This window comes from Cardiocondyla obscurior, linkage group LG27 (genome assembly GCF_019399895.1).
Source record: "Cardiocondyla obscurior isolate alpha-2009 linkage group LG27, Cobs3.1, whole genome shotgun sequence".
Taxonomy (NCBI): Eukaryota; Metazoa; Arthropoda; class Insecta; order Hymenoptera; family Formicidae; genus Cardiocondyla; species Cardiocondyla obscurior.
In genome coordinates this window covers 1,736,586-1,759,324 of record NC_091890.1, presented here as the reverse complement: position 1 = coordinate 1,759,324, position 22,739 = coordinate 1,736,586, and the positions used below count along the sequence as shown (strand labels likewise).

Sequence of the window (22,739 nt, the reverse complement as noted above, 5' to 3'; positions counted from 1 at the left end):
GAGGAGGAAACAATAGCCACCTCCATCCCTTACGCATCGAGTGATTTATAGTCTACGATAGCCGGCGGAAAAATAAAAATGGAATGTATTTTCGAAACTCTTTCTTTTAATAATCATATAACAATACTCGTTATATTCACGATCAACATACATTACTCTTATCTATACGTTGCAAATGTTACATAAAAAAGATATCCGTTCTGCGTTTTCTAAAATTATAAAAACGTCGGTAGCAAAAGTTTCGGAACCTGGCGGGCGGTAAACGTCGACGCGCGCGACGTTTCCATTTATTTTCCTTTTTCTTCTTCCCTTCGGTCTGTCTTGTACTAACGCTAAAAACGATAGGTAAAAAAAAGGACGACGGCGGGAAAGGTGTAAGTGTAACGTAACTAAAGTTTCTTTTTTTTTTTTCTTTTTTTTTTCCTAAGTCACTCTGCGGTTTTTCTCTCTCCCTCCCTCGGTCGATCTTAGAACACGTGTCTAGGAATTATTCCGCGAGAACGGCCAAAAAATCCCGTCGGGCAAAAAGGGGAAGGAACACACGCATGTACGTCACGTCATTATGCAATATCGATATCTCTTATCACAAGCGAATGCACTGTCGGCACGGGGACGAGAAGCGAAGCGAAACGAGGAAGAAAGCGGGAGAGGAGCCGAGGTGAGACTCCTTCCTCTCTTTCTTTTTTTGATGGTTGGGAGAGATGGGGGAGAAACGTTACATTATACGTCTCATTAATCTTTAATTAGTTAATTAACTATTTACGAAAAGTCATAATAAAAAGTAGTATTCTATATTCGGTATTTCAATAATATTATAATAATTATAAATAGCTTTATCTGCAGTTATCATCTATAAATCGAATAATTAATAATGTATCGTCGCGTGCGTGTGTATGTATACAAATCGCGGCCTATATATCTTTTCTTTTTCTCTCTCGAACGACACTAATAAATATAGAAAAAACAAAAATTATATGCAATATATATATAGAGCATTTCATGTAGCACTCATTTCTTTTTCTCGTTCGTTCGCTCGCTCTCTTCCTCTCTCGCTTACAATAAGTAAATTTCGTTACGAATGCCTCGTGCACCAACAAACTCCTCATCGTTCTCTCTTTCTCCCCTTTTCTCCTCATCGTGATTCCGATATTACCGCAACTATTTGAGAAGAGAAAGAGAGAAAATTAACGCATGTCTGATTACAAGCACTGTATCTAAAAGGCTCGATTTTTCCTAATATTTTGCCCGCCTTTGCTCATTTTTGCGATAATGAAAAAGACGACTACAAACGTTGGCTTCGAAGAGAAGAATCGACGTTCTTTTTTTTCTTTTTAATTCTTTCTCTCTTTCTCTAATTTTTTTTTTTTTTTTAATTGGTTAAAGATCTTTTTTTTTCTCTCCTCGATTCCTAATTAATCAGACGCGAGAGTTGGCACGCGCAGCGTTCGAACGTCTGTACTCTATCAAGAATGTCGCTATCACAAAGACGCGCACCATCTTTAGATTTACAACACTGCCCTAAAAACACAGCCATACTAAGCCAAATACTTGTTAAGTTTTGTCGTTTATATGATTATCCCTTTCTTTCACTAGTGAAAGCGTTTATTTAAATATCCGCACTCGATTACCGTTGTTTCCGTATGCTAATCTTTCTCTGGAAATTCTCGCTCGTTTTTCACCGACTATTCAATAATAAAAAAAAAAAAAAAAAAAAAAAAAATTAAAAAAAAAAAGGAAGGAAGGAAGGAAGGAAGGTATAAAAAAAATAATAAGGAAAGGAAAATTCGCGTATACGGAATGCGCCCACGGTATCATTCAATTTTTTAAACCTTGTAACTGATCATAAAAAGCGGAATCAATTTGGGATGGAAAGAAAGAGAAAAAGAACTTGACTCTCCTTTTTCGGAACAGATGAAGTGAGATCGTTATTCAAAACGAGGCGATGCGCGTTCTCCTCCTCGCGAAACGTAATCTAGATTAGAAGGAATGTCTCTATCGCGTGACTTCTTTCATTTTTAATTTTTTTTTTTTTCTTTCCACTTTCATTGTTTAATCGAGATTTTTCGCGTTGGTCAAGGAGGGGGAGGAAAGGCGCAAAAGGTCCAAGTATGCAACGCGCGTCGCGAATCCTCCGACGTCGACGATATCGGTGCGATAAACGAGTATCGAAGGGTCCCGGTTTCCCACTCGTGACACAACGATCATTCTCCACCCGAGAAGAATCAGTGCATCCGATTCAAGATCGACCGCTGATCTTGATCGAATTCCGTCAAGCTAATTTTCTCTTTCTCTCCTCTCTTCCTCTCCCTCTAACATTTCACCCTGTTTTTCTCCCCCTTCGCACCTTTAATTCCGCAAGAGTGACTTATTAACGAGAAACACGCTCGAGGCACGTGTCATTGAGAATTTAAATGAGAGTTGGTAGCGCATCGGTGTATATTTCGAATGAACGTACGTCTTAAGCGAAGACGTGATCTATGCGTACGTGTGCACGCATATTTTCTCGATTTTAGTTAATTAAAGAGTATCGATGGTGTTGCCTGATAACTCTGTTTAATAAAAAAAAAAAAAAAGTGATAATTATTTTCTGTAGTTTTTGGAAGCTGAATAAGACTCTTACTTTCCTCAACTGCTTCATCATCACGCCACAATTTTGAGAAACTTAAAACTAAAATTAAGCTATTTTATTACATTCTGATATTTTATAATTCTGATATGTGACACGTTGAACAAATTCTGCAATTGTAATAAAAATTAAATATGTCAAGATTTTTAATTTAATTATTATAATGCATTAACTAACCGTGTTTGAATGCGCGACAGTTCATTATTGTAACATGTAAAATATAATAATTATTTTTTTATATTATAGTCTTATCATTTTTGTATTAAGATTTCCATCTTAATACACTGTAAAAAATATATTAAAAATAGTTCTAGTGGTCCTAGGACTCTTTAGTTTAAATTGCAATAAACTTATCTAGCACATATCATAATCATACATCAAAATATATTAAAATCGCACTTTTTCGTAGCAACTACAATTTTCTTAAAATTGTGTTGCGATAAAGCAGTTTAGTAAAAAAAAAAAAAAATATCATTCACAAAAACTACTAAAAACGATTATTCTTCTACGGGATTTTTTTTTCTTTTTGTTAAACAGCGTAAGTTAATTTGCGAGTCTAATGATCTCGAATTGTCCTCGCAATCGCTTCTCTTTCCTTTTTTCACGTCAACCTAAGTTTTACACTGCTATATGTGTACGTGTGTACGTATGTGTGTATGTGTATTAGCTTTAATTTTCCCTTCCTTCCAATTTCCGGTTTTTATCTCAATTGTCTCTTGACTTAATTGTATACAATATAACTATATTATACAAAGTATGTACTTCAAAAATATCCGACGATACGGATCTTTTGAACCACACATGCTCACGCATTCCCACGTTATTACTAAATCATTTTAAATAAGTGGCGAAGAAAGAGATGAGGAGGATGGTGACTCGGGGTGGCAGAGCAAAAGGGCGAGGGAGGAGGAACTTACGTTTAGAGCTTTACTATGATACAACACTGGCAATAGTCATGTAATGTGGTTCGGTGTGTGTTTTGTACGCAGGTCAATCTCTAACCCACTGTGTAGTAATAACGCGCGTGAACTCCTCTCATTTGTTGCAAATATTACAATAAATTTATGTATGAATTGATCATAATAATAGATTAATGTTGATAATAATAATATATTATAATATATATATCTATATATATATAATATTAATAATTAATCAATAATGGGCAGGTAAATCAATAATTGTCATAATAATCTAGTATTTACAGAGTTTTCACCCGAGGGCCCGGTATCGAATACGCATTCTCATTAGTTACATTTTGATTGAACTGTACACATGCAGTGGACCCTCAACCGGAGAAAACTACGTCATTCTACCTTTCCTCTTTCATCAAAATTAACATGGTTTTTTTTTTTTTTATATAAATCTTCCCGCGCGCACTAGCAGCCTGTTGTGAATTTCTATTTTTTGGTTACGATAACGTCAACTCGTTACGTGAGCGATCATTTCGACAAGACACGATTAAGCGAGCACCTTGCCGAGAGTATCGCAGTCTTTCACAGGTTTTACAGACGAATCGCGACATTCGAAAATGCGCGAAATTACTCACGATAAATTCATAAAATTTCATGATTTTAAAGTACAACCTTCGGTGTGGCGCTTAGGAATACTCTCTTAGTAACAAATTTTTTTCCTTAAACGAACATATTACTTAACGTATGACCTAAATTATCTTTCTTTCCCGTACAACTCTAGTAGATTCTCCCTACCTATATTATCGTTTATCTTTCATACAAGTCTTCTTTATCATATACTTTGTAGTTTTCGTTACGGTCATATTATATATTGGTATATAATTGCGTACATTTACGATACTAATTACGAGCTAATAGTATTTGAACTATTAATTATTAATTAACGTTAAGTATACACAACATACATATATGTATATGTATATATATGTATATATATGTATATATATAAATATATATATATGTATATATTTGTACGATTTCACTCACCCTGCACGAGTAGCAGCGAGGAAGAGTGGCAGAGTCGAGGGGGGCTTTGGAGGATACGAGGAGAGAATACGTAATAATAGTCTCTTAATAGTTTCGCTTTAGTTTTTTTTCGTTTCTCCTCATCCTACCAATTTGCATTTCTCTTTTTCTTTCTCGACCAAGGACGAAAACAATTTTGAGTCTATTTGAGCCAGGCCGAGTAGAATTGAAAAGCACCATCGTAGCGTTATTTTCCCTCTTGTCGTTCAAGATATCGCATAAAGTAGAAAATCGAGAGAAAAGATATACGCGCACGAATCGAGTGTCTCATTCGCATCATCGAAGATCGCGGAACCGAAAATTATCCTGCGACCCAAGAATCTCCACTGGCATGTTGGACTCAATCGCTCAACAAAACTCGATGGAATGCGCGTCAGGTTTTCTCTTTCAGTCTCTATCTACGCGCGCACGAAATTTAAGATTAATTATCTAATGCTCTCATAATTTCGTAAACGTTTCGTTATTATTTATAAATTTATGCGACGCGAACGGTCGCAGCCGTCCGAGCGCCGCCGTCGTCGTCTCCGTTAATGGAAACACTTACATAACCATCGACCGATGTGATCGTCCGTAACAGTCACTACAACCCCTCGACGAATTTGGAGAGTTGGTCCTGTGGCGTCATTGGCGTCACCTCGTTGGCGTCTGTGCCGCCATTCGTGGGCGCCGGCGCCGGCGAGGGATGATGAGGCATAGTGGCGGGATGGCCAGTGGGTGCACCTGGACCGCCACCTAATTGCGAGAGCATCATCTCGCTAGGACCGCCGCCGAGCTCATGAGCCGGCGAATGTGTCGGCGTGCCGTGAGGTGGATGATGATGTGGCGATGGCACCGGACCCGATCGCGGCGATGGTACCGGCTGATTACGAGGGGATGGGACAGGTCGTGGCGAGGGGTTGGGCTGTGGAGATCGGATGGGCGGTGGCGAACGGACTGACTGCATCAATTGTTGCTGTACGGAGATCCCCGGCGGACCCATGACGCCTTGCGGCGACGGCACGGGTGGCGGAGTAGGTTTTAGACCTGGCTGACCATAGCTTTGTTCGTTGAAACCTCCGTAACCTAAGGAGTTCGGCAAGTGTTGGTGTCGAGAAAACACTCTACGTTCTACAACCCCATTGCTTTCTAAGTAATTACGACTGATCATGTAATTACCAAGAAGAGACGGTCGTATGGGTCGTTGTTGACCATATGGCGGTGCCGGCGGCTGAGTGAACGGCTGCTGCTGCTGCTGCTGCTGTTGTTGCTGCTGCTGCTGCTGCTGCTGCTGCTGCTGCTGTTGAGCCACCTGCTGTTGTCTCTGCTGCATCACCATCTGCATCTGCTGTTTATACCATTGCGATTGCTGCTGCTGCACTGGCTGCTGAGCCTGCTGTGTCAGCATCTGTATCTGCGTCAATCTGCCCTGCTGCTGCTGCTGCTGCTGCTGTTGTTGTTGTTGAGGCTGCTGTTGAGGTTGCTGCTGCTGCGGCTGCTGTTGCTGAGACATCATATGCTGCAAACCAGGCTGTTGTTGAGGTTGATTAGGACCTAATGGGCCGCCAACTCCCCCACCATGTTGACCAGGTTGTTGCTGATGGACAAGCGCCTTTTTATTAAGAAGATCATAGAGTAGTCAAATCTGTGTAACAATATAAATATATAATATATTTTTTAATGTTAATAAAACTCACTCGTTGCTTGATAAAAGCAGCCATTAATGGTGGATTGCTCTTGAGTATTTGTAGTATTTGATTCTGTTGATCGGGGGTGTGAGGGCTCCTGAGAGTCTGCATTAATTGTTGAAGAGCGTGTTTTTGCATATTGCTTGCCTGTGGGCCGACCTGCCCAACTGGTCCAATCACTCCCGGTTGTCGCGGCATTTGCGCACCCATTCCCATCGGTTGCGCTTGATGCTGTTGCTGCTGTTGTTGTTGTTGTTGCATTAATTGTTGTGGCGTTTGTTGTCGCGCCAAGTTGGGATTCTGTTGCATCACTGCATTCGTTTGATACCTGCTAAAAAAAGAAAGAACACGCGCGATTCTCAAAAAAACGCGTTCTTATTACACTAACAATGTATTAGTATATTTAATTTATTTATTATATTATATATATATTATATATATATATATGTAAGAGTCATAAGAATTAATAAAAAAACCGTGTAAAAAAAGTACACGTAAATTTGCTAAAATTAAAATCTAATAGATACCTTGCTGTCCACTGATCCATTGGGATGAGATGTGTACCGCTGGGATTCGGCATCTGAACCGGTAACGGCCGCTGCATTTGCGGCGGTGGCATCACTCCACTTTGACCACCCACCCCAACGCCTACGCCAACACCACCGCCCGGTGTCACTTTGCCATAACTGACATGCGGTGCTTGTTGTCTGGCTGCTTCTTCTTGCACTTGTTTCACCACCTGTAATACGTGAGCTGGAGGCGTTTGCGTTCCGGGTTTCAGTCCAATACCAGGTTGATGCTGTGTTGGTAAATTCGATGTGCTGACACCCGGTTTCATAGCGACTCCAGTCGTCATGGCAACATTTGAGGTCTGTTGTCCAGCCTGCATTGCAGCTACAGGTCCAGTCGGTCTCGTATTCATCACAGCCATTCGCCTCCTACACGAATAAATACAAATATTAATAATTTATATTAAAAAAATATACATAGATAAATTCAAGTTTAAATGTAAATAAATAATTAATTATTTTATAACAATATTCAAAGAAATAATTAAAACTTAGAGAATAAATCTAATGGAGCAAATAAAAAAAAAAAAAAGTTTAAACAATATAAAAAAACACGCGAGAGTCTAATATATTCACTCATTTTACAATAAAAAACATTTTGCAATATATTAATTATCAAATATTAATAGCACATTCTTTTAAAACATGTAATTCACCACATATTTTAATTTGCATTAGTCCAATACACAAAAAAATCAATAATTTTACTAACCTTAGTAGTTGCGCTTGTTGTAATCGTTGTTGTAATTGTTGCTGTTTTATCTTGTGCTTGATGTTGGAACAGAATGGAACGAAACACTTGATCTCTTGGCAGTGTTTCGCGTGATAACAGCATAACGCAATCAGCTGTTTACATATAGGACAACCACCATTTGTCTTTCTTTTGCAGTTCTTCGTGTGTGTGACAACTCGCTTCATCTTCTGACAACTCGGTAAACGACAATTAGCATCTCTGCATTGGCAGGCATGTACCAGCGATTGAATACATCTTTGTATCGATAATTTCCTAGCTTCCTACATTGAGAAAATAAAAAAGATATATGAGCACATTATAAAATTATCGTAAATTTATTGTATCGTATTATATGTTTAATATCAATTTTTAAAATAAATTCTGATAAATTACCTGTGGATTCGTCTGCTTCGCATCTGCCGGTGAAGAACCGTCATCCAAGTCGAAGCCAAGTTTTTCCATCGGATGCGGATGACCATCTTTATCTTTACAACTTACACATAAATCAAAATCCTGTAAAAAAAAATTAAAATTATTATCACAAAGTTATAGAAAGAAGCAAAAATGTTTTTTTCTCTCTAAAATAATTATATAATACGTACGTCACAAACTGTACAATGATATCTGGTCTCCACGTGACTCTTACAATTATTGCAAGTATAAACGAACTTGTCCTGTCCTTGATTGTGCAATTCGTATAACATGGACATGGAACTAAATTTCGCCCTTCTAAGTGATGAAAATTCGTAATGCCTCTCCCTCGCCATTGTGAGAAATGCATCACGACCGTCCATTAAATCACAATTTATGACAGGATCAGGATCTTGAATAGGCTAAAAATTTTAATAAGAATTAATAAGAAATTATAATAAGAATTAATAAGAAATAAAATAAATTTATAATAAAAAAAACTTACTGCCAAACTGGCTGCACTTTGCGCACTGTGCAACCTAATGACGAAGAATACTTCTTTGTGCTTTTCCATAGTGGCAAAGATTTTTGCAGAAAGATCATTGCCAATTTGAGGAGTATTCGATTTTTTGCTATTTTTCCTTTGATTCGCCTTAGATTTGTTAGATTTCTTTGCTTTTTTCTGGCCTTTTTTCTTACCATCAGGCGTTTCCGCATCCTCAGATAAGGAAAATATCTGCGAAAATTTAAATTAAAAAATATTAATATATAAAACGCGACAAATATTGAATACACAGTGTTCTAAAAACCACAGTTTTTAGGACCGACATGTTGTTTAGAACCCTGTGTGAGAAGAAACAATTATTTTTTACAACTTACCGCGTTGGCCGCAGCAGCGGCTGCTTCCGCTGCCTCGGCTTGTTTACGTTTCTCTTCCTCTTCCTGATCTAATTCTTTAATACTTTCTTCCAGTACATTTGGCCAAAAATCACCTTCAAAATATGGTAAATCCGCTGCGGATGAAAGCCGGTCTTCCATGGCTTGTTTTAAGATATCCTGTATACAAAAGTTTCATTTACATATTAATCGTTTCCAAATAAATGCACAAAAAAGTAAAAAAAAATTTGACAAAAAAAATGTAGTCCATAAATCCTATGTTCATTGCTATAAATATAATACAAGAACATTAGCTTTACTACAGACGTTTATTTAAGTCTCATTTGACACCAATACGATACCGCATCACGTAACGGAAACACTAGAGACTACCTTTTTAAACAGAGATACAAATCCATAAAATGCATTTTTTTGCTAACCTTATAGTCGAGTACGATTCTTTCGACCATTCCTTTGTCTAACATTTTCTTATACCACTCTTGCAATCTTTTAGGCTTTGGTATTTTTTGTTCTGCGGGATGGCAGTGGAAGATATAATCGTCTCCTTCGGACGGCGGACAAGCCCAAATGTGAGCCATAGTATATCTGAAAGTTTAAATTTTTCTTGTGTATTTTATTTTTTTCGGACACTGTATATTATAATGTATGCAATGCACACTTATTTCTTTTTTGTGTTGAATAGTAAACTTACCCAAGCTGTTTCGCGTAGTCGAGATATCCAAGAAGAATCTCGTGATACACAGCTGTTCGAAATTGTCTAGGCCGGAAGAAGTGAACGGAGTCTAGGTACGCGATGTAAACGCGTCTAGTATTCGGCGGCGTACATTCGCTTCCATATTCTTGTACATGCATACCAAAAAAACAGACGTCGGTACCGTCGACCTCTTCGAACGCAAACAAAGCCTTCGCGCGGTACGGAAATTCGCCGGGCATGTCACCGTTCTCGACGAATCGACTTCGCATTCCGGGTTTGACTTCGACCACCTTGTCGCTGGAAGCGACGACTCTAATCGCGACTTCCCCGGCGCCTGCTTCCTTCTTTTTTAGGAAATTATTCACGCGGGTTTCGATATACGTGCCGAGCTTCGTTACAGGCAATCGTTTTGCGTTGAATTTATTTTCTTTGCGTTTCTGTCCCTTCTTCTTTAAGCAATTATCACAGGTAAATCTGTCAAAGAAAAATAACTTTTAAGTACACGAAACATTTCATGTTTTCAAAGTTTAAATATAAAAAGGAAACAACGTGAATGGTTTATTTTACTTGCGAGAAAACATCATTTATAATTCTTAATCTTTTTCGCGATTTCTTAGTAAAATAGAACTAATTTATTTACCCTAATGGCCAAATTGCCTCCATGTGTAAAACACAAATTTGATGTACTCTCCTACCACAGTCGGTGCAAGTTACAAAAGGTTCCAATTCTAAATGATCGTTCTTCATTTCCTGGAACTGTTCTTTCTTGATGGCACTACGAGAAACAGAAATATCATATAAACCGTATAAAAATAGAATAACGTTAAAGAAATTGCACGCGTTAGGTCAGAATTCACACTTGATTTTCACTTACGTTTGAGGTTGCGTTGGATCGTCTCCTAACGTCACTGTGTCACCAGGAATGTCGTTGAAACATTTCTGACAGAAGGTGTATCTGTCGGAAAGAAGACCAATTCCCTTTAGACCACTATTATATCGGCGCCATGCGTTTTTATTATGTAAATTCGTTGTACGACGACCAATTTATTCCAAATGCGTGTCCAAGTCTCGCCGTATCAAGTTCCGTCAATTTTCGGCAAGTGTTTTTTATATATACATTCAATTTTTTTCGCAATTACACGTGCATGCAATGGCCAATTGTTTCGGATCCGATTTCAAAAGATCGTGGAAAGACATCGTTTGGGTATATATATATTTTTTTTTTTTTTTTGTCAATTAGAGTTTTCCAAGTATCAAGTTTTTCGCAGTAGTAGAGTCGAAAAGAAGCAAGGTCGCAGGCAACACAAGAAGTAAGCGGCAAACAAGGATTTGTGTATGCGTGCGCAACCCATGGGCGAAGATAACATACAAAGAAGAGAACAGTGCCAATGTTAAAAAAATATAAATTTTTTACATCATTTTCTAAGTCTTAATAATTGCATATACCGAAAGGTTATGTAAGATCAATTATATCCAGCGATTAATAAGTTTTCCTCGTAAAGATCGTAACGTTTCACACGGTCTACTTTAATTTAAACTATTCTTAATAAAATACATATCCCTTGAGTATATGCGCAGCTAATATACAAACTTTAAGTGCGTGAGTTTAATACGAACGAAATACGAAATTCGTACATGTACTTTTAAAACGGTGTAGATCAGGGGACTGGCCTGCTTTTGCACACATTGTCAAAAGCAAGTTAATTAACCTGTCAATTTTATTTAGCGTATTCCGAAATAGCACACTTTCATATTAAAAAGGCCTATACAAATGAATACGCAAGCATCACCATTTATCAATGTTCTAAACTTAATAACCATAATATAAACGTTACTAAAAATATAAATCGTCTACGTTTTACTACATTTTGTTACAAACACTACAAATATGTCCCCATCGTGCACACTCTAATTACAAAATTACTCAAACTAAATTTAACATAATACTTAAAATGCCATTTCTCACGTACTTAATGCAGATTAAGAAAAGTATAGTGGATTAATCGAACTTCAACTTGAATTTGAAGTGAGAATATATCTATGTATATAAAAGTATATTAATATTTTAATATATTTAGCATTAATGTCTAATAAATTCAACATTTTAAGCATTAGTATTTTCAAATAACGTATTATCTCTCACGTCAATTAATGTTCTATGCATTATAATTCAATGCATCGAATATACTGTGCATACTGACCTGTTCTGATACGAGTAATACTTTGCGTCTCTAGGTATCGTGCAAAGCTGCTTGCCGTAGCAGCAAAGCACCTGTGGGTTGAATGTGTATTTTCTACCGCAACAATAGCCTAATGCCTGCATCACCGGATCTATCTCCTGCTCGAACACTTCCGAAAGCTATATTTAAAAAAAATCAGAGTAATAAATTATACAAATTATACAAAGATAAATTATACAAATATATTTACGATTAATTAAAAATATATTTACGATAATGTCGTAAAATAAATATTACCTTAGTGCAGTATCTGTAAACTCGAGAAGTCTTGCGATTGTACAGCCAGGCATTGTCAAACATCATCCAAACGTCATCGACGTACTCCCATGGATCGCTGTACTTCTCCGTGTCAAGTTTCTTTTTAATTGTCGATAAATCCATCGGTTTCTTGACGATGGTTGGATAATCCGGTATACCCAACGCTTGAGGATCCACTGGTTGTCGAAACGGAATAGATTCGGGATCTTGTCTGTACAATTTTTCCAACGTCGGCATCAACGCTTGGCGTAGCTCATCGGGTTTAAACAAACACTTTTTTTTGTCAGTAGATGTACCACTCGGTTGAATCGGTTCCGGTACTAAAGGCTTAATGTCCGAGGCGGTCATATTTTCTTCTTTAATACCGAGAGCCATATTTTCTTCTTTAATGCCAGATTCTTCCTTCACGGTCGCCTCGTTTGAACCCTCTTCCATTGGCTCAGTCTTCAATTCAGTTTTAATAGTGATCTCGTTGTTCACGCTCTTACCGTCCATCCTATGATTCTGCGATTCGTCCGGTGGCTCTTGTTTAATTTCCATTTTTATTTCTTCTTTGATGGAATCTAACTTGCCTTTATTATTATTCATTGGCGGGCTCGGTGAATTATCACGATCCAGCGCTGCTGTAATAGCAGCCATCTGCGAGGACATGGACGTGCTGCGTGAAGTATTTAGCGCCGCACGTTCCTGTGACGTCATACCTTTACCAAGACTCGCAAGACCAGCTGGGGACGGTGTTGGGCCCGAATGAGGTGGCGTTTGGTTTGAAACGGAAGAAACCGTTTGATTTGGTGTCATTAGTGACGGTACAAGCGGCGTGTTCGGCGTAGAAGTGGTCGACTGCGGTCCATTCGTTGTACCCGTTGTGGTCGCAGATACACCACCCGTTGGACTCGGCCCGCTAGACGAGGATGGCGGTATCGTCTGTGGCGTCGACGACGCAATGCCATTGTCATTAGGCGTGGTAGCTGACAACGGTCGAGTTGGAAATTGTTGATTTGGTTGTTGCGGCTGCTGAGAACTCGGCTGTTGCATGCTGCTAAACGGCGATGGCGTTTGTGGAATTGATGTTACCGGAGTACTGACCTGGCTCGGAGTACTCGTTGATTGTGGTTGCTGTTGGCTTTGCTGCTGCTGCTGTTGCTGCTGCTGCTGCTGTTGTTGAGCTGCTTGAGTTTGAGCTTGAGCCTGCGCCAATCTAGCTTTCATAAGCTCGGGAAACTGGTGTTGATTCTGAATAGGAGAACTGTTCGGTAATCCAGTCGCTGTGCCATTAGACGTCGGGAATTGACTAGTCGTCGCGTTATTAGACGCAGTGGTGGTCGTAAGATTAGCTTGGGACATTTGAGGTTGTCCAAACGGGCTAAGTCCAGAATTAGGTACCATATTGGCGTTAGATGTAGACTGTCCGTTCGGGCTAGGACCAGGAGGACCGACCAAGATTCCTTGTTGCTGTTGTATTTGCTGCTGCTGCTGCTGCTGCTGAGCTTGGACCTGCTGCTGCTGCTGCTGCTGCTGAGCTTGGACCTGCTGCTGCTGCTGCTGCTGCTGCTGTTGTTGTTGAGTTTGCTGCTGCTGTTGAACTTGTTGTGGAAATTGCATTCTATTGTGCTGCTGAATGGCCATTGTTGGTATCGTCCCGAGTGGATTCATACTCGGTGAGTGACTTCGTAAAGTAGGTGGTACTGTTACAACAGGTTTTGACGCTCCTGGTATAACAGTATTTACATTCGGAGGCGCACATGGCCTTAGATTTCCTGCAGGAACAGATGTACCTGGCGGTTGTTGCTGCTGCTGTTGTTGTTGCGCCGCTTGTAATTGCTGCTGTTCCTTTCGTTTTTGTCGCTTTTCGTCTATATTATTATTTAATAAATGACTCTTAGAATTTAGGTATAGATCTATTTAAAAAGAAAAAATAATTTTGTTAACTTTTCAAAAAATTAATTAATCGGAACATGATGTGACATAAAAATATACATACACAGAGAATATTGTTTAGTAAAAAACACGAACACATTATAACACATAATTAATTAATAACCCGTTTGCGTATGTATGTAGAACTAAAATATTTTCATTATTTAAAAACTTATTAAGGAAAAATTTTGAAATAGACAACACTAAAAAAGTTAACTGTAATAAATATTAAAAATATTAAAATACCAAGTTCTTTTTGAATCTTGTAGATTTTTTCGGCCAATAAATGATAATACTCCGACCGGGAATTCGCCATTTCATACATATCACCTTCCACCTTCCTTGCGTATGCGACCAAGTTGTGCATTCTTTTATCGAGCATAGCTTGTGGATCGGGAGTTGGGAATATTGCTTGAACCCTAAGAAAATAGACAAACGCGTTATAACATGCTGCAACATAAATTTTAAATAGACGTGTTACTACATATAATATAAAACTAACAATTTATGAACGAGATGATTCCTGAGATCCGGAGTGACAGACAGGTGCCATTCCTTTCCTTTTCCTTCCACTGGTATCGCTGTAACTTGACCGGGTTGAAGACCGCCTGGAAGTTGTAGATTCGCTAATCTATTTTCCCCACTTATCACACCTGGTTGTCCAGACTCGTTCAATCCGAACAATGTTTGCATATTAACGGACTGCTGAATATTAGCAGCGGCTGCTGCCGCGGCAGATGTGGGCCCTGTCGTTGGTACCGTCTGATTACCAGCTACCCCGACCGTGCTAGGATCGGAATTTAAAGGAAGAGATACATTCGGAGCAACTACTTGTTGTCCAGCACCGACTACGGATTGCCCCGGCGCAGCTGAAACAAATATAGACACCCATTGCTTGTTAATTTTCGCATAAAAATATATAAAAATCATGTTTTATATTCTTTATTGAAAAAAATATATATATATATATATATATATATATTTTTTTTTTTTTCGATATAGTGCTCTTTTTCTTATCTCGCAAAGTTCTTTCTACTCCCGAAAAAGTGATCGTTTACTACGAGACTTTCTGTATATATTAAATAAATTTTGTAAAATATTTTAGTTAAAAAAATTAAAAAAAATCAGTTAATAAATATATCGTTTACAATAAAACGTCATGCAACTCACTTTGTGTCTGCGGTTGCGGTAATCTAACGTTACCCAGTGTTCCTTGAGGACCCGGCATGCCAGGAGCTGACATCCTAACGCTCCTGCCAACGCCTTGAGGCAAAAGTCCCGGTGTTGTTGTTGGACATTGAATTCCTAAAGCATCATAAGCCCTTCTCATTTCAGATGGACTTGGATTTGGCTGATTATTTGATTGAATTGCGGGTGCTAATTAAAAAAAAAACAAAAAAAAACGAACATACATATAACGTAAATATACATGGAAAGCGGTCGAAACATTTAAATATAAAACATATATTTTTGCACAATTACCTCGCGCAGAATTTATCCTGTTTTTACGTGCTTGTTTTATTGGCAAGCAAACTGGGCAATCACTTCGATTACAATGTTTCCAATGACTGATGATTTGTCGAGACATACTACATTGTTGCACGGTGCAATTTTTGCCAGCTTGACAATTTGTCAAATGATTCAAAACATTTTTCATAGTTGTGCAGTTTGGCAAAGCGCATTGTCTCGTCTCACCGTTTACTTGACTGTCACGTCGTTGACATTCATGTGCATGCAACAGTAATACTAACTGTTGCTGTATGAGTCTACATTTCTCTGGATCAGGCGTTGATTTTGCGCCTAAATAAATAAAAAAAAAATTTGCATTTGTTACCATACTATACAAACCAAGATCATATACACGAATAACGTGAATATTATAAGTTAAACTTACCTGTTGGAGTACCAGTACCAGCCATTTGCCCTTGCGTAGCTTGCTGAGGACCAGGCTGCCCTCCAGTCGGCGCTCCCGATTGAGTCTGTGCCGGACTTGGTGCTGGTGGCTGTGCTTGTTGCGCTGTCGTTCCACTTTCCTGACCACCTACGACATTCGTAGAACCAATCGGACCACCAGTTCCAGTAAATCTACTAGCAGCGGCTGCTGCTTGCATCGAACTCATATTTGTTGCTACGCCTTTTTGTTGTGGTTTGACGACACCTACGGGATTGTTGGCGCATACAGTTACTCCTGCTCCTGGTCCAACAGTATTTGGAGAACCTGTATTATAAATATTTCACTGTTCTACATCTGTATCTATTTTCCCACGCCCAATTTTCCGACGGAAATTAATATAAAATAAAAGAAAATATATTTTATATACCATAGCTGTACGGATTCGAGGCGCCTAATTGTCCCATAGTCGATATATTTGCCATATTAGGTGGAGCCTGCATCCTGGGACCACCTTGGCCGGGTCCGACAATACCGACTTGATGTACCTGGTGAGGACTCTGTCCTCTCGCCTGACCAACCATATGCGCTTGTTGTTGCTGTTGCATCGCTACAGCTCTCGTATTCATCATTCCAGGACCATTTTGCATCGACGTAACTCCGTGTGGAGCGCCCGGATGGTGTATCGCTTGAGTATTAGGGCCCATCATGGTTACCTTCAAAAAGTCCTCGGTCAAATATCTACCAGCCTTTTCACAAAAAAAAATCGATCCTTGTAAAGTTGGCACCTAATGATTTAATATTTTAAAATAATTTTTCAAGTTGACTTCTAGCACTTTATTTTAATATAATCTTTTTATTTAATATTTTTATTTATATAGATAACATTTTTTTTTTAATTTAAATCGATGAAACCATTTTTAAATCCTATCAGAAATTATAAAACTCTCACAAGTGCAAGCAAAACTGTAAAAAAATCTTTTACTTTTCGATAATAAAGTGTCAACTTCGCAAGGATAAAAAATTAATGTTAAAAGGTTGTATTAATCAACATACTGTATTTAAAGGTTGTTTGTTTAAACTGTTGGTTACTATCAAACTTCCACCAGCCATTCCTCCCATATTGTTCCCGCTGGCGGCACTAGTCATCACTAACCCGGAATTCATGCCACCCGGGATCGACATCGCGGGGTTACTTCCGGCCATGCTCATGGACGATTGTAAACCGCCCATTGAGTTTGCAATCGACATTTGATTATTCGCCAACGAACTGGCTATACTACTTGGTAGATTACCAAGACTCACGACCATCTGCGGATCAACTATCCCTCCTTTGGAAACCGAAACGTTCGGCGGCGATTGCATATTCGGACTTTTATTGCCTAACGTTCCTGCAGTCATTACTAAGGAATTTGCCACCAAGTTTTTGTTACCCTGTTTAACAATTGTTCATTAAGTACAACGTGCGTTATTTAATAAACCTGCAAAATTTTTATATAATACAAATGCGTACCTGCTGTTGGAGAAGATGATGAGAAAGTTGTTGTTGCTGCTGCTGTACATGTTGCCTGAGTTCTGTGTCGAGAGCACCATTTTGCTGCCCCGGACCAGGACCAGTTGCTGGAGGCTTGGAGCTCTCGGTCGTAGAACCCCAAGATCCAGATGACAACAAGTCATCGGGAAGATCATTTTCAAGATCGAACATTTCTGTGTTAGAAATGTAATCTGAGAATAAAAAAAAGAAAAAGAGTTAGAAATAACCGTCCTGAAAAATGCCACGTTATGATTTCGTCATGATAGCAGGCTATCAGAAAAGTACATCTCTACATTTGTCACATCTATGCAAATGTAATTTATAATATCTTAATTTTATTTTATTTTATTTTATTTTATTTTATTCCGTGTACATCCTATTCATCAAAATGACATCAACATCTTTGGTTCGTTTTCTTTTAAACTCGTCATAAATGTACATTAGAACGTGTACTATTACCCGAGAAATAACTAATTTGCAGAATTAAACAATTATAAATACTGAGAATAATAATAAGTACCATAGATACCAAGAAATCATTAGTAATTTTACAAGGGTAAGATTTTAGCTCCGTCACCATAGCTTTTTAGCATCAAAAATTGTAGCAGAATATTAATGTCGTTTCGATATTATAAATGTACGTGTTACATTATTATGTGGATAATGTATCGTACCCTTATATACATGTATACACATATAACTGCATGTAAATATACATATATACATGCGTGTATATAGAAACACGTACAGGCAAAGAAAGCATTCAATTTTTATCTATATTACAAGGAACTTTTAATGCTATTAATATCACTTAAAATGTTCACGTAAACATTCCTTAGCAAATAAAGTTGTTTAAACTGTTTTATCTGTCCACGACTGACCATACATTGACGGAGAAAAAAAGGGTGTGTACATATAAATATATATATGTGTGAATATAAATGTATCTGCACGTGTACATACGTATACATTTAATACGCACATACACGTACGCGCACGTGTGTAAATGTGTGGGGAAAGTACAAATGCAAAAGGAGATTCTATATATCAAGAGGGAAATAAGAAAAAAAATATTTAAAAAAAAAGGGGGGGAAAAAAAACTATAGAAAATTTTATACGTGGTTGTAAACAAACATGAAAAATAAGACATGAGACATACACTGCATGAGCATAACGTAAAGGAGCCTTATTCTACAGCAGAATGAAAATTTTCGGCACAATAAATTAGTGCTAAACTAAACAAGCATCCAGCGAAGCTACCGATGGCAAACTTTATAGAAGAGAGTCATGCGAAGAAATCAGTCACTCTAAAAAATATCTGTTCAAGCAAATAATATTCCTGAGACGCGCTACGTTCGTAAGAGAGCGTCGTTTCTCTTCGTCCTGAAGTTCGAATGGAAAAATTTCTCAAGAACTTTAAAAGAAAGATCTATCCTCGCGCACGCATAGATTTTCACTCTATTTACGTTTCAGTTATAAATATCTATAAAGAAATTAATTGACATAGACCTAGTCGACCTCCACCTACGCTATTTATTATCTGCACTGTATCGTGAACCTTTTACGTTACAAGCACAACGTCGTGTGCATATTTAATTTCACCTTTGCAATTCCTCTGCATGTCTACGAAGCTCCACGCGTGTGTGTCGCATGTCTATGTTACGTTTGATTCACATTGAGAATGTCTCACTGTGTTCATTACGGAAAAAGGGGAACTTGGCTTATCTTGAATCTTATATACCTTTAGCAACACCGATCCAATTTTTCTCCATTGTTATGTAAAGTGAATCAGTCCGTGATCAAAGTAAGACAATACTAAATATATCTGTATTGTCGCTCTACATGCTCTCCTTCCATATACATATAAAAATATACACATATATTTTTGTTTTCAGAAATAAATTATCACGAGATCTATTTCTTTTTTTTTTTTTTCTCAAACTGTGTCAACGATAAAGCTACTAAAAAGTTAACCATAGTGACGATACGCCAAAACTTATCATTCATAATTAAGTACTGCGACTGGAAGGTGTTTTGCGCTGGAAAATCAGAGACTGAGACAAGTGACTTTACAAGAGAGCGTATGGTCCCGCGAGATATGATCGGACGGACAAATTTTTCTTTATTTTATTGTCTTTTTAATTTTCTTTTTATCTTAATTCTGATGTGCCGGATGTTTATGCTTTTTCGAGATTGTCGCTTTTGATCGGATAGTGATATTTACTTCTTTTCTGGACGGTATTGTTGTTCCAGTGTTGCTGCAGCTGATGCTGTTGCAGATGTAGTTGTTGCGGTGGAGCCTGTATTTGTTGCATGTTACCACTGCCACCTCCCCCGTAGTTCGTATAAGCATGGTGCACCAATATAGGCGGCATACCCATTACTATATTACATAGTTTTTGGTTTAATTTAGAATGAAGGATATACTTGTTCAAGCTTTACGTTCTCTGGATTATGGTACTCTAAGTGGTAGAAACAGTTTGAGAATACGACTTTAACCGTCGTTCAACGACATTACTTTGCACGGCCGCGACCCGGGCTTTTAAACGCGGCGAACTTGATCGCTGATCGTGTAAAAAAATCCAACAAACTGTTTCTGCGACTTTTCGTCCGCTTGCGACTTGGTACCCTCGTAAAGAAGCGATTCCGAAAGTCCGCGTTATTACATCCGAATAAAAGGTGATTTACAGTCGATATATAATAGCGTTACGTGCGTCAACTTTCAGTTTGAATTCGTTATTGTTAAGGGGGATTATTAAAAGATGCTTATTCGAGAGAATAATTAAAAAAAAAATAATAAGAAAAAAAAAACTAAAAATGAGGGGGGGGGCGTGGGGAAACAAAGAGATATATTAGCGCATCGTTCATGCCAGCGAAATGTAATCTTTAAACATTAAAGTGTCATGCACCCTCATGCACTACAGAATCGCAACTATATTTCAAATCTAAACTATGTTGAGAAGAATGTGCGGAACTGCAACGTCAGTATGCTACATTCGTCTCAAAACGGAAGGAGGCGGAATGAGTGCGGTGAAAGACTGAGGAGGTATCGGAATAATCTCGAGACGTTTAAACCCCCGCGGACAACGAGACCGTCCGGGTGCGTGGATCGTCGAGCGAGACGCGGCGCGCTCTTCCTCGTGCATCCATCTTGCGTCGCGTCACGAGGGTGTCGCGGCACGACCGTCCCTCCGATCGGCGTCGCGAAACAAGGGGGTGAACCAAGAGATACCGCGTCGTAACAGCACGTTCGATTCTCGCGAGCGACGCACGGCGAACAAGCGCGTCTTGGCGCGCTTTCATTCGGAGATTCGACGACGCTACGCGACGCGATGCCGATACGACGCGTCGCGAACAGACGGCGGGCGGGCTGGCTGGCCGGCCAGCCATGGCGGTCAGCTGCGCCCGCGGGGCGGTTCGTGAAAAATCGCGCCGGGTATCATTCTTTTCTCCGGTGTGCGTCCGTGCGGACGTCCCGTTCGCGCGTGTGCGCAACACGCGCGATGCATACGCGTGTATCGTAACACTCCTAAGGTTAGTCGCGTAAAGGTTGCGCGCGTCTCTTAGAAGAAAGGAAGGAAAAGGAAAGGCATTATACAAAAAAAAAAAAAAAAAAAAAAAAAGAAAAAAAATCAAAAGAGCGGAGAAAGAACGACCGGGAAGGGAGGAAAAGTCGCCGATAAATGGACAGAGGAGGGAAGCGATGGTCGAGGAAAATCCGAGTCAAGATATCGCACGGCAAACTTGCGGGAACTTACCCGTCGAGTCCGACGTCCCCTGGAACGGATCGAGCTTCGGCCGCTTCGGCGGAGGCCCGTCCACCAGGTGGTCGGCCATGGTTCCTCCGCGCGGCTGTTATCTTTCTTCCGTAATAACCTAACCTCTCGCGCTCTCGTTCTTCCTTTCCACTTGCGCCCGTCTCTCGCAGATCCTTCTCGACCACCACCAGCGAGCGAGTGCACGCGCGCGCGAGCGCGCGCGCACACACACGCACACACAGGTAGGCACGACCGTCGTCCGGTCGTACACGTCGCGTCGTAGACAAACGGCACCGCGAGGGATTGGAAGGGATGAAGCCCGGGCTGCTGGCCCCGTTGGTCTTCTCGACTAGAAGACCCCTGTCGCTGTCCCGATCGGCGCTGACACCGTAGCTGCACTCCCCGTTGCCCTTTTCAATTTCAAATCCACCGCTGACGACGTAGATGACGATCCCGCTAGCACTTGCACCCTGCCGGCGGCAGTGCCGCGGAATAATTTCACTGTACCGTATTCGTATTCGCGCGCATAACAACAGTGAGGACCGCGGCGCGTGGAGCGTCCTCGTGTAACATACTGTAATGCACGGTCAACCATTGGGCATCGTAGAACTCGGGGTACGTCGGACCCCTCCGGCGTCACGCAGCCCGCGAACGCACCGCAGGCAAGCACAGGTATACTCGCGCGCGATACAACGCACCGACGACCACCAGGGGCAGAAGCACCACCACCGCGGCGGCGGCGACGACGACGGCGGCGACGAGCAATGTCTGATGCTGCTCTCTGTCTCTCCCTCTCTTTCTCGCGCACTCCTTCGCTCCGGCGAACGACGAGACGGCTGCCGCGCCGCGTCGCCGGCGGGACGGGACGGCAGATCAGCGCGTTGCTAACGAAAACCCAGGGACAGTGGTGACGACAACGGCGGCGGCGGTGACGGCGGCGGCGGCAGCGGCGGTGGTGGCGGCGGCGGCGACACCGGTCCCGAACGCCGAGAGACGGACGGGGGCGCAACGCCACCCGAACCTCGAGCTCTGACTCCCGACTCGAGTCACTCGCGACTCCGACGCACCGCCGAATATCTCGCGCTCCCGCTCTCCCGTTCTCGCTCTCACTCGCGCTCGATCCACACTATCTATCTCCGTCTCTCTTTCCGTCCGTCTCTGTCTTTCTGTTTCTATCTCTCTCTTCTTGTCGCGCGCTCTCTTTCTCTCTCGCGCTCTCTATCTCACCCTCGACACCTCAGTCTATCCTCGTAAAATACAACGATCGTATGTATATCAGTTCCGATCGTATGTACTGGCCGCACGACGACTCGCCAAACGACTGGCTGCGCGCACGGCGCTAGCTCACGGCGACGATGTCGCTCCCGAGGCCCTCTGGTACCATCTTCCTCTCCTCTTCTCTCTCGGCCTCTGCCACACTGCGACACACGGGGCGCGCAAACGATCAGCGGGAAATGAGCGTTTATCCCCGTGCACTCGCGCGCAATATCGGAACGCGAGCAAGCGGACGCGATCCGCGGGTATCGGCACGCTCGCGGCCACCGTGC

At 40.5% G+C, this 22,739-nt stretch overlaps 1 protein-coding gene across 13 annotated transcripts; it reads right to left on the bottom strand.

The window, feature by feature from the left end:
* Positions 1-86: 86 nt before the first annotated feature.
* On the bottom strand, positions 87-22,078 carry LOC139112225 (histone lysine acetyltransferase CREBBP). 13 transcript variants are annotated; one of them, XM_070673107.1, is made up of 25 exons: positions 21,193-22,074; positions 19,659-19,817; positions 17,414-17,625; positions 16,957-17,334; positions 16,331-16,649; positions 15,904-16,227; positions 15,492-15,809; positions 15,180-15,386; positions 14,512-14,878; positions 14,256-14,428; positions 12,072-13,990; positions 11,796-11,953; positions 10,469-10,582; positions 10,235-10,369; positions 9,592-10,068; positions 9,320-9,485; positions 8,883-9,059; positions 8,509-8,739; positions 8,195-8,425; positions 7,986-8,105; positions 7,572-7,873; positions 6,818-7,228; positions 6,300-6,621; positions 5,782-6,214; positions 87-5,688 (listed from the first exon to the last, which is right to left on the bottom strand). In XM_070673107.1, the coding sequence occupies exons 1-25, from the start codon at positions 21,269-21,271 to the stop codon at positions 5,207-5,209; spliced, it is 8,214 nt and encodes a 2,737-aa protein (XP_070529208.1). In that variant the 5' UTR covers positions 21,272-22,074; the 3' UTR covers positions 87-5,206. The 13 variants fall into 13 exon arrangements, with proteins under 13 accessions (XP_070529208.1, XP_070529210.1, XP_070529199.1 ...); XM_070673109.1 differs by having other exon boundaries at positions 12,072-13,945; positions 21,193-22,072; XM_070673098.1 differs by having other exon boundaries at positions 87-6,214; positions 6,300-6,618; positions 21,193-22,078.
* Positions 22,079-22,739: the final 661 nt, after the last annotated feature.